This window comes from Lissotriton vulgaris, chromosome 6, assembly GCF_964263255.1.
Source record: "Lissotriton vulgaris chromosome 6, aLisVul1.2, whole genome shotgun sequence".
Lineage (NCBI taxonomy): Eukaryota > Metazoa > Chordata > Amphibia > Caudata > Salamandridae > Lissotriton > Lissotriton vulgaris.
The window spans coordinates 753828499-753844623 of record NC_141694.1 but is presented as its reverse complement, the minus strand read 5'-3'; the positions used below and the strand labels follow the sequence as shown (position 1 = coordinate 753844623).

Genomic DNA, 16125 nt, shown 5'->3' with positions numbered 1-16125 from the left:
CTGACTCCTGCTGCGTGATCGTCTGGGTGAGGTCCCCCCAGACACGGAGCCGCACTCAGGGGGAACGACAGGGGTGACATCAAAAGCGGAGAAGTGAGGTTGGCTGCTGGACTGAAACGGCCTGGATAGGTTGCGAATGCCGGTTCAAGATAACGGAGCGTGACTTGCTGCTCTATGAGAACCCCCTTGCTCGCCTACCGTGAGTTCTGAGTCGGGTTTGGAACTCACCAACTGGAACACGTCGGTGATTAGTTCCTTGCAGTCGGTTTCTCCACCATCGCTGGGAAATAAGAATCACCGCCCGGTCCTACTAGACTGCCTTGCAACATTGTTTCATGAGAGGCCTCGTGGGCAGTTTAGCTCGCTTTCTAAAGGCCATCTGCAAAACCGCTCAGACCTTACGGCAACAACCCTGCAATTAAAATAGGAGGCTCCCAGCTCAACGCATTGGTATTGTAAACCCCCCGAGTCCTGACGAAGACACAAGCAGTCAACACGGCGATCTTCGCCCCTTGGTGCTGTCGTCTGGCGCGAGTTTGAATCGCCTGGGATCGCAATGGTATCGGAAGGCAAGAGTGTCCCCATTACCCCCATGCTCCGGCCACAACCCTGGGCTGACTGTGAGGAAGAGGCCCTCGGCCGCAGAGCTGAAGTCCGGAAGCAGTGTGAGTCTAGGGAGACCTCTCTGCCTCAGTCGCTGCCTGGCTCTCACTACACCCTCTATATGCAGCTGCTCGATAGCTATACTGGTGGTCCCATGTTTGTAAGTCTTTGGACCCTATCTGACTTCATTTGCTGAGGCCCAGAATACGTGTGGGACCATCTTTCACACGTCTGGTCCACTACCAACAAAGGGCATGCATCAGGCCGCTTCAAGGGGGATAAACAGTTGGCCTCAGTCATGAAGATGCGAAAGAGGCCCCTAGTTATGCTGTGTAAGGTGAAGGGGCTGTCCTTGATTACACTGTAGCGAAGGTCTATTTTGGATTATGTGGTGAAAGGTCTGTTTACAATGTGGATGAAGAGAGATATGTTTTTAGGTACACTGCCGAGGGAACTGTCTCTCTTGGAGGTGAGGACCCTGTCCCTGATTATTCTGTGATGGAGTTAAGGCGTCAGTCCGTTATTAAACTGTGGGAGGTGAGTGGGTGTGTCCTGTTTACACTGTATTAGAGTTTGTTCCATATTACTCAACGTGAGGTGAAAGTAAGTGTTCTTGAGAGCACTGAGAGATAAGAGCAGTCCTTACTCTATGGGTGGTGAGGAGTCAGTAACTGATGGTCGGTGTGCCGCTGGATAGCCCCCGCCTCATGTTGGAGCCCCCCAGGCGACGACCTTGCTGAGGGAAGATGTGGACTTGCCGCTCTGGAGCCTGATGGTTCTGCGAGATGTTGCAGAAGGTACAGACAGATTTTGTGGTAAATCTGGGGACACTGGTCATTTCGCTATCGCTACACGCTCTTGTTACACAGCCCCATGTCGGATTAAGAGCATCCCTGGGGCTTGGTTATTATCTCACCCCCTCCCTGGCCCGCTCCTCCATTTGAGCATTATCTGACCACCGGGGCTACTCCATCGCCAACATCGTGGCCCCCTAGTGATGCGGTTTTGGCCTGCCGTAATCTGAAGATGAGAAGCCGCCCGCAGCCATAAGGAATATCGTTAACCCCTTACCTAGAGGGTTATCCTGCTGCAACATAACTGTCCCTAAGCCATAAGTAAATCGTTAACCCCTTACCTACCGAGTTATCCTGCTGCAACATAAATGTCCCTATTGGCCTGGCAGATGAGAAGAGGAGCGAGAACTGCCGCTGTGGGCACCACCGCGACGTGGCCACCAGTTTTAACAATTTTTCCCCCCAGCTGAAATCTTCCTAATAATCCTACCAGAACTGTGCCTGACCTCATGATGGGTCTGAAATTCATTCAGTCCATGGTTTCTCCCCCCCCAAAATTAACAATCTCTAAGTACTCCTGATCTCCATCCTGACAGCGGAGTCCAAACACTATGTCCGACGCCCGGTGGAGCTGCTCTGTTTAGCTATTGAGGAAATCGGCCTTGGTTCATCCCCTGACCGTCACCTACCCAGCTGGACTTTTGGCACAGTTTTTCTCCCCATCTCCCTGTCTCGCCCCCCTCATCGTATTTATGTAACTCTGCTTTTTTTCCTTGTCTCCTATCTATCTATCTGTTCACATTTAGCACTCTTTCTTTGTCCTACTTCCTTTACTCCCATCCCCTCTCACCTGAATCTTCCCCCTTGCCCGCTACACCGCCTGGCCCCCTGTCCTTTTGTGCCCTTTGACTAAGCACTCCTTCTCCCCTTGTTGGGGAAAGATCCAATATTTCTACTCTAGAGTCTCAGCGAACCCGCTGAGAGAGTCCACAGCGCCTAGGGGAGCCACTCACAGTTAAGGTATGGTATGGCACCCCTTGCCAAAGCACTCCCAGTATGTAGGTCTTGGAGTCTCGGAGACCCCTCTGAGAGAGTCCACTGCATATAGGGAGCCTCTCGCAACAGAGATGGGGAAATGATACCACTCCCCCTGGGATCACAGATTACTGGACTTTGGACGCAGCTCTGACTCGTCTATCAGTTTGTATTCCCGTCACCCCTCCCTCCTCTTTCCATGCTGTGTCTCTCACCCTCCCCTCCTCCATTCTCTGTCTACCTCCCCTGCTCTTACCCCCTCCTCTCCTGAATCTCTCCCCTTGCCTGCTTTTACCCTTACGTATATGTCCTTTTTGTTTGTCTAGATCTTACTTGTAACTATGTTGCCAGGCTCTAATAACTGTGTAACCTTCGTAACAATGTAACCTGCAATTATGGTCTGATACTCATGTAAAGCGCTCTGATACCTCCGGGTCTAGCTAGCACTATATAAAACCTTTAAAATAAATAAAAATAAAATAAAAAGAGCACCCAGAGGCAGTACTGCTTGGATGGATGCTATGGAGAGAGCCATGCTAGGTGTTCAGAGAGCGTTTTGCACAGTTGTACTGGTCAAAGACTTTGCTAAAAACCAAAGCCTGCACTTGCTGTCAATGCAACAGGTTGTGCTCAGTGGAAATTGAGGGCAGGGCATGGAGCAGCACCAAAAGCCATAGCCAATAGGTACTGAAGCCTGGGTTATTGGATACACCACGGTATGGGCACATACGCACATGCCTTATGCCCACTGCCTGAAATACATGGCAGTCAGAATGCCATGTAAGTACTGAAGCCAAGATATTGCGGATTAACAGTACCACATTGTTTGTAGTTTCATCAAAGTTCTTTAAGCATGTATAAACATTGAGAAGTCTATTCAACGTTTGAAACATTTTGGACAGTAATTGCAAATATTATGTACAAAATATCATAAATGAGTTCCCCATTACATATGGAAAGTGCGACATAACTTGAAATATGCTTATGCCATCTCAAGAGAATATTCTGTATTAATTCATTGGGAAGTTTTGCATAACATTTCATGTCTCTTTGCGGTTATTTCGAAGGGTGAAGGGTCTTATTTATAAGTCCATAGGGTGAAGGCATTTTATAGTCTAATCTGAAGATGAGACCTTGTCCAATATCTTCATTGCAACCTGTTTTGTGCATATAGTCGGTTATAGGCAAGTTTGATGAGCTTGATTTTCAATCGCTTTCTAAAGAGCATCTAGTTTGGTTCAGCTCTCGAGAGGTTTTAAAGCATTCTAAAGTTTGGGACTCTAGTCCCCAAAGGATATACAGCCAAGCTTCAACCATTTGAAAATTAGTTGGGTTAGGGCATGAGCAGTAACTGAATGGAACTTTGTCAGTATCTAATTGGGCGGAACTGGGCCTAGGTAATTCCATATTTACCCTCATTTCACTTTGTCGACCGTGCAGAGGACCATACACTTGATCTATGCTTCCTCTGAGAGCCACTGTAGGGCTTTTAGAGATGGTGTAATGTATTTGAGATTGCTACGGTTCAGACATACTCTGGCTCATTGGTATTTCAGGCTTTGAAGCTTTCAATTAGGTACTTTAGGATCCCAGACAAGATGACATGGTAATTATCACACCATAACCACAACCATTCGAAGCCCCACTAAGTTTTTGGTTGGAGTAAGAGGAACATTGTCTGTAGGATGGGCAGCTGAATGTTGACCCATTTTGCTACAGCCTTGACATGAGACATATACAAGAGGCTCACTTCAAAGAGGAATCCCACGTTTTTAATCTTTGTTGAAGTAGATGGGAATGTTCGGAACCCAAAAAGAATATAGAGTCGAGGTTTGTTATTTCCAATCCAGGTATCTGTTTTAGCTCTATTCATGCCTGAAAGTGCTCCTTCATTAAGTGGTGAGAGTGAATACAAGCACAGGACTACAGTCTGCTTTTCAGTGTCATAAGTGATTTGGGTGTCATGGTTGTAAACTTGCAATCTCACTCTCTGGGGTTCCATTAGCTGCACCAAGGGGTTATGTAGATTTATATAACAGCTAAGAACGAGGCAAGGAAGTAAACACTGGGTTACACAGCATAACATTAGTCAGGAGGACCGTTCCAGTGCACCAAACTTCATATTCTGTGACTGGCTAGATGACAACTGTAGCCAGGGAAGATCCAGCTAGCCCTGCCCAGCTTTCCAACCAATAGAGGATTACATGGCCCACCACGTTGAAAGCTGCAGAGATTGAGGAGTATTAAGACTGTTTTTTAATCTTTGTTATTGATTTTTTTGTCCAATGTTTGTCTAGACCGGTTCCATGCAACTAGCGGATTTGAATCCAATCTCTTTTTCATAGCGGAGGTAGTAATCTTGGAGTTTTCTAGTTACAACTCCTTCCATGATTTCCTTATGTTTGGTAGGCTCTAAATTGCCAAGAGATTTGGGCGTAGGAACTACTCCATTTAGATATAAAGGCATTTGTTATGTTGGTGATGTCCCCATTAAGTGTTTGAAGGAATGATTTGAACCAGGCCACTGGGCAATGTTCCACGGGTAGATCTAATACTCAGTCTCTCCTTCTCTTTTCCTTGCTATTTCTAAGGATGTTTTTGTGGTCTTTAGATGGGACTTATTAACGACCAAGGAAGAGCGGTCATCAGACCAGATCTCTGTGAGGCCGACTGCGTGACAATTAGATTTGGTGGAGGGGTATGACCACACCAATTGTTAATGACTGTGGGGCTGACACTTAAAGTTGTTCAACCAGGAAAATACAGTGATGTTGATGTATCATTTTACTTGTACACACCCACCCGTACCCCATCAAAAGTCTAGGCTGTTCAAAAAAGGATTTTTGGTACTGAAAGTTAGATATGCTGTGCAAAGAAAACAATACTGTCCAAATAATTTACATCTAGCATAAACCTCTGCATCCATCATAGCCAGCAGTATGCTTCTATTATTTTTTTACTCAATTAAATACCTGCACTTGTGGATCCAATCCCAGCAGTAAGGACCGATCTTGGTGTAATTTTTGCAGCATACTTGAGAAATTGTGATTTTCCGGTGCCTGGGTCGCCAACAAGCAAAAGATGAGATTCTCCTAGGATAAAATACAGACTTTTAGGGGTAAGGGAGACGCATTCTAACAGCTGTTACATCACACAATACCAAGAAAAACTTGCTAATAATTTAACATTCTACTGTGTTAATGCTCACCAAGTATGCAAGGTAAATTAATACTGGCAACACCTCACAAGGAGGTGATGTTCGATTACGGTTTGAGTGTAACATACCGTTGCTGACACCTACACTTTATCATACAAATTCAGAAGTAGTGTGACGACTTGGGCTGCATCCAGATAATGTGAAATAAATGAAGAGGCTTTTGCATTTTTAAAACATTGTCATAGCAGACTTTCACTAAGCGGTTCCTACTGATTGTTGTTCACAAACAAATTAACTCCGCATTGTTTGAGCACCGAAGATATAATACTTTAAAAAACAAATGAATGCCTTCTACATTTTTAGGGCTGGAATTTAATCAATTCCTCACCAAAAAATTATTTTAAGCATGGTACCCAGTATTAAAATATTTCTGATGACCGACAGAGGATAGATTAGACAGCAACATTCTACTGAGATCTCATAAGTGAGATTCATATCCTCCTTTGTACAGACGATCAATATTTTGGCATAAACATTTCTCACTGGCAGATACTGCATGAAATAGAAGACATTAACTGCACAAAACGGAGCAGACTTTAAATAAAAAAGTTACCTACATTTAATCATCCTAGTTCTCCAACTTGGACATCAGAATACCTCCACGTAAACATCCATATAATTTTTTACAATACACTTTGTAATTGGAGAACCGCCCCCCCAAAAAATGAAGGCCTATAAGAAACAACGTTTCCTTTCTTATTTTTGGTTGTAAAAATGCAGACATAAGACTTCCTTAAGACCCCTCCGTGACAAATTTGGCCATAAGGAAGGTGAGAAAAGATGCATGTGTATAAAATTTCTGTAAGCAGTAAAGGAAGCCAGTTATAATTTAAGAGAAGAAAATTGAAATGCGGAATTGGTAAAATAAAAGTAGTACTCTCCCTTCTTGGCAAGTTCTCGAGGTCCACCTGTTTCTTTAAGCACCAAATACAAAGCCTGACCACTTAAACACAAAGGAAGAGCCAGTGGAAGGTAATTTTAACTCTTAGGACATTCATATATTTCTTAATAATATTTAGGTGCCATACTGCATTAACTAGGGATCCAGTTAGTGAAGCTCAGTGATGGCATAGTGGGGTGGGAGATTTTGTTCTTTAAGAACCAGGCCACAAAGTGTGACCCCTAATAGTCAGCTGAAGTAGTTCCAGAAACTACCATTACCACAGGCAGTATGAGAATCATGGCAGTCTTCAATTGTCTCTATTTGGCAGTCACTTCTGGAAATAGGTGAATCGGATAAAGAGTGTTTGGTGTTCTCATTGTGAAAGAACACAAGTATCAGAATTATTTGATAATAAAGAAATGCCCAACTCCCTTACAACCAACAGTACAAAATAATTATTCTACTCAAGGCATTTTTGGACTCAACTGGTGCTTTTATCCGGAGAATTACAATCCTGTTCAACACTGTTATCTACAGAAATAACAGACAGAAATGTTTTACAGCATTGCTAACAAGTTTGGGTAGCTGCCATCCTCATCAATTACCAAATTCAGAAAATGTATGCTCTTTTATAGCTGTCTTTCTAAAGAATTCATAAGTCATGTAGGCCAGTATCTGCAGATAAGTTCAATACCTTGCAAACCAAGCTTCTTGATAAAGTCTCAGAGGGCACTTAGACTAGAGCGTTACATGTTAACGAAATCCATTGACTCCATTGATATTTCATGTTCCACTTTGAGCACCCCACCCCCCCATCTGGTAGCATATTTTCTTGCTCTGTTGTGTTCTGTTCATAGTCTCATTGTGCACAACTATAACGTTTACCTGGGTGATAATTGTTTTCCACTGACTCCTCTAAGTTAGTTCATATATGGTCTGTGGCACCAGAGTTCCTTCTTGGTTAATATTATATATGTATTAAAAAAAATATCTAGCCACATGATATTTTGGCCTTTTGGTCCTGTATTGAATCTGGCTAAATCTGGCTTTTTGTTCATCATCAGCATAGTAAATTCTGCATGGGCATAAAAGGAACACATTTATTTAAAATTGCAGGTTATGGATTGAGTAAATTTGCTCAGTTGTACAATGTAGGGATGACATATTTCATCTCCTTTTGTGACATAACTGCAATTAGTGGAGTTTAAACTTGGAAAGGTGCTTGGTCATTTTGTTACAGATGTTAATGAATACATTTAGAATGTATTTATACTTTTTTGCAATTAAATATAAACTTTAAATTGTATTTGCTATCTACTGTGATGTTCATGGTAGTAGATGAAGCAGACCAAAGCAGATGTCCAATGTTTTCTTTTTAATTTATTTTATTACCATCGTTGGGTCATTTGACAATACAAATAGTTCGTTCATAGCTTTATATGACATTAAACAATCAATATCTTCTTTTACAATAATATGTGATTATGGCAGGTAGGTGGGAAGGATGGGTTCCCTATGAAAAAGAAAACGATTAATCCTCTAAGTACTCTTTGAGTATTCCCCAAGTCGATATACCCAATCGTTTTTTTCTAATACCCTTCAGAGCTACAAATTCCATTCTAATTCATATATATTAAACATTTTCCTTCTCCAGAATTCAAACGTCGGTGCTTCAAGTTGTAACCATTCTGTAGCTATACATAATTGAGCTATAGTCATAGCCATAAATAAGAAATTTTTAAATTTACAAATGTCTTCATTTTCATTCACGATTTGCCCTCCCCCTACTAACATAAGTGCTGGGGATATTTTAATCGGGTGGTGGATGACCAAGGAGATACATTCTTCTATGCTTGATATGAAGGAAGATAATTTCGAGCATTTATAGAAAACATGAACAATATCTGCATCTTCCCCTCCGCATCGAAAACATTTTCCATCATACATAGGTCCCCATGTTGCCATGCGTTTAGGGATATAGTATAAACTGAATATTGTCTTATATACCTGCGCTTTCAAATTGGCAGACAAACATATATCCTTGGCCATCAAGATATAATCCGCAATATTCAAATCAGTTTCCTCTAGTTGATTCTGCCAGTATACATTATATTTGTTCAGGTCATCTGGCTTATAATCCATCAGCAATCGATATAACATGCCTATCTTTTTTTTTAATGGACAGCCTCTATTATCCCATTAGGGCAGGGTCTGTTTAATTTCTTTAAGCAAAAATCTCTAATTTGAAGATATTTAAAAAAAGATGACTGTGATATATGAAATTTGGTACAAATATTAGAAAAAGATTTGAATATTCCATCGGTGTCATATAGATCTCCGATTCTACTCATACCTTTTCTGCCCCATCCCTTTGTTACATTGTCCCAAAATATTGATGGTAATATTTTTTCAGCAGAAAAAGGAGTATGATACACAATTCTTTCCAACTTCATTATCCTTCTCCAAACTCTATATACAGATTCAAGCACCTTAAATCGGGTGTGTTTGTAGTAATTCCCCTCCAATTCTTTTAACAAACATCCCTTCGCATGTTCCCCTAGTAATAAATAGAATATCGACGGGGATTCTGCCGGATCCTCAATTTGTTCTCCCGTCAACAATATTCTGATTCTTTGTAAAAAACAAACATAATAATAAAACAGAAAATCCGGAATTGCACGCCCTCCTCTCTCAATAGGAAGGGTCAGCCATTTCATTGCTCGTCTTGTTTTACCGTGTGCCCCAAAATATTTTGTACATAAACTTTGCACTTTGTATATACGATTTAAGGATATCTCTAAGGGGATACTGCAATATATATATATATATATATATATATATATATATATATATATATATATATATATTACCTACTGGCGGTCGCCAGTAGGTATATATAGTTAGGATTTTTTCCCTATGGGATTTCTGAAAATTCTATGTCTAATAACTTTTGCGTTTGTGGACGGAATTGGCTGAAATTTTCAGGAAAATGGCACATTTTGTTTCTGAGCAGCTCCTGGAAATTTGGGGGGGTTTCGGCAAGGGGGGGCTGAGATAAAAGGGGGGTCCCAAAACGCGTTTTTCCCATGTTAATTTCCATAGGGCGGTTGGACTCACTTTTAGCTCGAACGGCTGAATGGATTTACACGAAACTTGGCAAAATTGTAGGGACTGTTAGCCCGATGTGCCTTTGCTAGGTCTCAATATATGTGCTTCAGTGGATTTTGAGAAATTAACGTTCAAAGTAAGATATATATCTGTAACAGCGCTCCGGTTCGCGTACTTTTCGCGTATCGGAACTTTGCGATGCGAAGCGGATTGGTTCTCCGGTGTCTGTCAACATTCTAAACAGTCCGGAGCGGCCTCCATCTTGTCTCTCGGTAGGATCGAGAGACAAGAGGAGGCCAAAACAAAGGGGGAAATTACCATAAGGGGGCATAGTAGATCCTCGTTGACCCCCTAGGTTTTATGTGGAGGTTTTAAAAGGGCCCAGCAGGGTCAAAAAAAAATAAAAAAATTTTTTTTGCGTGATGAGCGCCTAGTACGCGAACCCGAAAGCGTTCTGGGCAGCGTACTATAAGGATAATAGAATGATACACTTTTCAAATACTGTATGTTAATTGTTTGTTGTTTTTGTTGTTTTTTTTTGTGTTCTTTATTTTTAAAGTTTTTTTTTTTATTTTGATTGTGTTTCATAATCCATTAAAGTTTCTAACATTTCAGTGTCAGAAATTTCAAAATTGAATATAGGGTGTAACATGTTCTCATTTTGAAGCAGGTTATCCACTGCTTCAACACATTGCAGTAGTTCCTGGTCTCTACTTTGATCCATGAAATCATCAATTTTTTCTTGGCTGCTCTCCTCCAGTACAATTGAAAATTTAACTTGTTGCTCGCCTTCCATTTTGCCTGAAATTATGATTAAAAAAATATATATTAGTAGAGATAAGGCACTGTTGGGATTAATTTTAGATAGGCAGTTTTTATCAGTGAATCTTTCTTTTGGCAGTGTATAGTATCAGAGTGGAAATAGGACTATAAAAAAGTGTATGTGATTTAACCAAGACAAGCCTAACTCCATTCATAACTATAACAGAGAAGTCTATCTAAATACATAACTACTACAGAGGGATAGTATATATCTATCAGAAAAAGTCTACCATATTAAGTTATAGTGCACAATATACTTCAGTTTTAAAAATAACAACTTACCTTTAGAAACAAGTTGAGGTGTTTGGTAGCTATTCAAATGTGATGTACAACAAGAAGTAGCAGTCAAAATGGCTGTGTTTTCTTCTCTTCCTTTATATATATTCAGGTATATAACCAATCAAATGTCAGGTAATAAAAGTAGAAAATGAAAGTAACATTTTCATTGGTTGTCAATTCCAACACTTCAGATGTGTTTTGTGAAGTAATTTACCTCACGGTACTTAGAGAGGTCTACAGGCTAAATGGCTAAATGAAATTTCAATCAAATTTGTGAGAATGAAAGGGATTGTTATGTAGTATGAGCTAATCTATATTTGGTGAGAGTGTCTCTAGACGTTTTTCTGTAAATTACTTTCCCACCTTTTTTTTGGACCGCTTCCCGGAAAGCGGTCCGGTCCGCGAACTAGGAGCGTAACGGGAGTCCACCATTTTGTGTTTCGGTCGAATCAAGGTATAAAATGGAGGGTAAATAATGTTCTGAATGGGTAGAAGGGGGCATGGTACAAGTATTTTGACCCCCTAGGTTTTCTGAGGGTGGCTGAGGAGGACCATATGTGCGGAGAAAAAACTTTTTTTTTGAAATTTTGCGCGGTTAGCTTCCAGTTCGCGTACCGGATAGCGCTCTTTGAGCGTAGTTTGTTGAAAATTACAGAAAAAAGTTAGAAAAAAATAATAAAAGTGTGTGATCAGATGAAGGGTAGCTCTGAGAAGAGCTTTTGGGTTTATGGTACATTTAGGTACTTATAAGTAGGTACCAATGCACAGTCTTAAATTCAGAATGAAAATTCTGTTGCCCTCATCTGAGAAGTGAACTCCATCTCCTCTGTAGATATCTTGCATGTAGTAACGCAAGTTATTGTTGTACAAGGAGCCCATTCCATGGTCTCTCATGAAAGCTGAAACAGATTTGTTTACATGCTTCCTCGCTTTCTCAATTTGTGGACAAAATTGGTTGGACCACCTCCATTTCTGTCTTTGGCATATATTGGAATATACCAAGGCAGTTTGAGGAAAAAGTGCCATTAATTGCTCAAAGGTGTCCTTTAAAAGCATTTCCAGACCTACCCCAGTCAAAGTGCCCAAATCATTACCTCCACAGTGCACTATTAACAGGTCAGGTTTTGGCAAATGCATAAAGGTTTTCACCAATGGTATCAATTGGTGACATTTTAATCCTCTTTGGCCCAACCACTTAATTTCCACATCCTGTAAATTGAGGTTAGGTAAATTTCTGTTCTCAGCATACCTTTGAGCCCAGTGGATGTAACTATGTCCAACAATCCAGACCTTAAACATGGTGGGAGAAGGTTGTTCTGCAGTCAGATGAAGTGTGGTAATGAAAGGGCAGTTGAAACAGTAGGAGTTTGTAAAGAAAAAAAACTGTGGATTTCCAATGCTAATGAATCATTAGCAGTGATTGGTGCATTTCCATTTCTGAAAACAGAAAGTTAGGGTGCATGGATGTGTTCTTTGAAAGATGTAATTTGAATGGTCAAGGAAGAAACATTTAATGAAAGATTGCACTGGATACGCAGGTGCACTGAGAGTTCAGAGTTCAATTGAAACATTGTTGTGTGAATTTGCAAACATGAGAGGTCTTCCAGGAGGTGGTTGCTATGGAAAAAAGGCAGAGAGGGCAGAGGGGGGGAAGGGTTTTGATTTGAAAAAAGTGAGGGAAGAGTTATGATTGGCTAATATGAGAGATATGTGAAATGAATATCTGTATTTCTGTGCTTTCAATAGCTGCAGCCTCTGGAGTGCATCCTTTTTCTTCTGCTGAAGACAATTTGGTGTATTTCTGAGACTGTTTTCAAAACTCAAAAAATATTTGCTAAGGTGAGAAAAGATTTATTTAATTTAGATAGAGAATAGTATGATTTAAGGAGAAAATGATGAAGAAAGCTGTGTTTTTAAAATGTGGTTTTGTCTCTAGTGATATACAAATAGAATTTGTTTCTTTGAGAAATTGTAATTGCATATTCGGTGTAGCATTCTGGCATGCAGTAACACAAGTTATTGTTGTACATGGAGCCCATTCCATGGTCTCTTATGTAAGCTGAAACAGATATGTTGTTTTTAAAAACGATTTTAGAAATCAATTACATTTCTGGATATGTACTACTAGAGCTTCATAGGTTGTTTGGGGTCATATTTATAAGGCATTTGAGTGTCTTTGATGTTATTTTTCCTTTTTAAATGGAAAGTGTTCCTCATGGGGCAAGTGTCTTGTAAACAAAACAGGTGATGGACCGAATGTGACCCAGGGTGGTGTGGAGTGCAAAATAACGATGGATTTAGGCCCAGATCCTTGGACTGGGGTGAGTGTGTGACATTGATCCACATTCTGTCCATCACTTGTTGTGTTTGCAAGTGTCTTGTAAATACGCTCCCACTTGTGCTTTGCAAATTTAGATTTTGATTATGGGAGTTACATAGCCATGTTAATAATGTCCAAACAATGGTGGTAGGGCATTCAAGAAAACGCTTTCATGTGTCTCTAGGACATTTTCAGTCATTTCCTCTTGAATACAGGTATACAATTGATTTATATGCTGTGTTTAAAAACGATTTTTGAAATCAATTACATTTCTGGATATGTACTACTAGAGCTTCATAGGTTGTTTGGGGTCATATTTATAAGGCATTTGAGTGTCTTTGATGTTATTTTTTCCTTTTTAAATGGAAAGTGTTCCTCATGGGGCAAGTGTCTTGTAAACAAAACAGGTGATGGACCGAATGTGACCCAGGGTGGTGTGGAGTGCAAAATAACGATGGATTTAGGCCCAGATCCTTGGACTGGGGTGAGTGTGTGACATTGATCCACATTCTGTCCATCACTTGTTGTGTTTGCAAGTGTCTTGTAAATACGCTCCCACTTGCGCTTGGCAAATTTAGATTTTGATTATGGGAGTTACATAGCCATGTTAATAATGTCCAAACAATGGTGCTAGGGCATTCAAGAAAACGCTTTCATGTGTCTCAAGGACATTTTCAGTTATTTCCTCTTGAATACAGGTATACAATTGATTTATATGCTGTGTTTAAAAACGATTTTTGAAATCAATTACATTTCTGGATATGTACTGCTAGAGCTTCATAGGTTGTTTTGGGTCATATTTATAAGGCATTTGAGTGTCTTTGATGTTATGTTTTCCTTTTTAAATGGAAAGCGTTCCTCATGGGGCAAGTGTCTTGTAAATACGCTCCCACTTGCGCTTGGCAAATTTAGATTTTGATTATGGGAGTTACATAGCCATGTTAATAATATCCCAAAAATGGTGCTGGGGCATTCCAGAAAACGCTTTCATGTGTCTCAAGGACATTTTCAGTCATTTCTTCATGAATGCAGGTATACAATTGATTTATATGCTGTGTTTAAAAACGATTATTTGAAAACAATTACATTTCTGGATATGTACTGCTAGTGCTTCATAGGTTGTTTTGGGTCATATTTATAAGGCATTTGAGTGTCTATTATGTTATTTTACCCTTTTTAAATGGAAAGCGTACCTCATGGGGCAAGTTTCTTGTAAATACGCTCCCACTTGCGGTTGGCAAATTTAGATTTTGATTATGGGAGTTACATAGGCATGTTAATAATTTCCCAAAAATGGTGTAAGGGCATAATCAAAATCTAAATTTGCCAACCGCAGGTGGGAGCGTATTTACAAGAAATTTGCACCATGAAGAACGCTTTCCATTTAAAAAGGGTAAAATAGCATAATAGACACTCAAATGCCTTATAAATATGACCCAAAACAACCTAGGAAGCTCTAGCAGTACATATCCAGAAATGTAATTTATTTCAAATAATGACTTACTTCATTGGTAGGCCTTCACATGTATTTTCTCCTTTGTTTTCTTCAGTGAAAATCTTATCTGCAACCATGTGTTGGCCTCACCTCAAATAAACAAAACAGGTGATGGACCGAATGTGGATCAATGACACACATTCACCCCAGTCCAAAGATCTGGGCTTAAACAAACCTTTAGATAGGTCACACCTTATCGTCATCCTGAATTAATCATTTAAAATATTAGGGAGTGATTTATGATTGTTGTATGCCTGTTTTGTACCATTGTGTGTCATTATTGTGATGCAGTGCTGGTGCAAAAGATTTGCTATGTTAAATAATAAGTAGGGCATTAAGTTTTAGATGACTGTTATTCATTTACTGTTTGGTAATAGTGGTTAATAACATTTTTTATTATATTTTTCCACAGATTCAACTGCAGATCTTTTTTTAATTTGAAAAATGCCAACGAAAAATCGTATTAGAAAGGCTAGAAAACGTCAAAGACAGCAGGATGATGTTTTATCGCAGCAGTCCTCTTCCCCAAATACTTTTCAAAACACCAAGAAAGCTCCGGGTAAGAGCACAAAATCATTCTTAAGAAATATTTTTAGAAAAAAAAGTATTTATCCTAAAAATGTTTCAGTTCAGAAAAAGAAAAGTAATTTAAATGGAAAGGAAAGCGCCATCAAAAATGTTACTGGTAGAGGAAGAGATAACTCTGTGCATGATAGTAGAAGGAAACAACAGTTTAGGGACATTCGAAATCGAATGTTCCGTAACAGGATAATAGTTAATTTATTAAAAAATATTAAGAAAGGCCAACAGAAAGCGGCATTTTATAAGAAGAAGAAAAATGTAGAGAAAATTATTGATCATGCTTTTGAAATTAAGCGAAAGTTGTTTATTTTGGTAATCAATAGAATTAGGAAACTAAGCAAGGTAATTTCTGATTTCAAAACAAAAAGTAGATGGAAGAGAGTAGTAAATCGTACTAACTTTTGTGAAGTTTTTTCCGGAGAATGGATGCATAGTTCAAGTTGTGAGGCATTTTTTAATGAGGAGAGTTATTTTCAGGATAATGATTTGCTGTTTGCAGTTGACACCAGTGGTCGAGCTTATGAAGTGAAGGATGGTTGTCCAGTTGAAAAAGAACAACTTGTGACAACAGAGACAGAAGAGGCGCTAAGTGATGAGGTTTTAGGAAGACGTCCTAAGGGTCCTGTGTACATTCGGAAGTGTAGTTCTATTTGCAGTGTGCGACAGGTTTCCATCAATTTGCTTTGTGATTTTATACGGACATTTAATAAGAAAAGTTTGAAGCAGAAAATGAAGTTGTTGCAAGATTTAGATCCTTGCAGAGTGAGACAAATGACAGGTTTGCGTGGTCATTTACTGGCTTGTCTTTCCAGGAGAGTATGCCAGAGTGTTTTTCATCATTTCAGGATGCTAGCAGTGCATCATAATAAAGTGAGAAAATTAGTGAGAATGTTGTATTATGCTAAGAGTCCAGCAATTATGCTTAAACAATTATGTGCTGCTCTTTTGCATGGTTCTGAAATAGATGTGAAGAATATTTGTGAAGAA

General features: G+C 39.7%; 1 protein-coding gene across 1 annotated transcript in view; it reads right to left on the bottom strand.

Moving 5' to 3' along the window:
• MCM9 (minichromosome maintenance 9 homologous recombination repair factor) overlaps positions 1-16125 on the bottom strand; it is a 441313-nt gene that overhangs the window by 250429 nt on the left and 174759 nt on the right. Inside the window, exon 7 of the mRNA XM_086926735.1 lies at positions 5405-5524. Coding sequence (XP_086782861.1) covers positions 5405-5524 — 120 coding nt within the window. The remainder of the gene's footprint in view (positions 1-5404; positions 5525-16125) is intronic.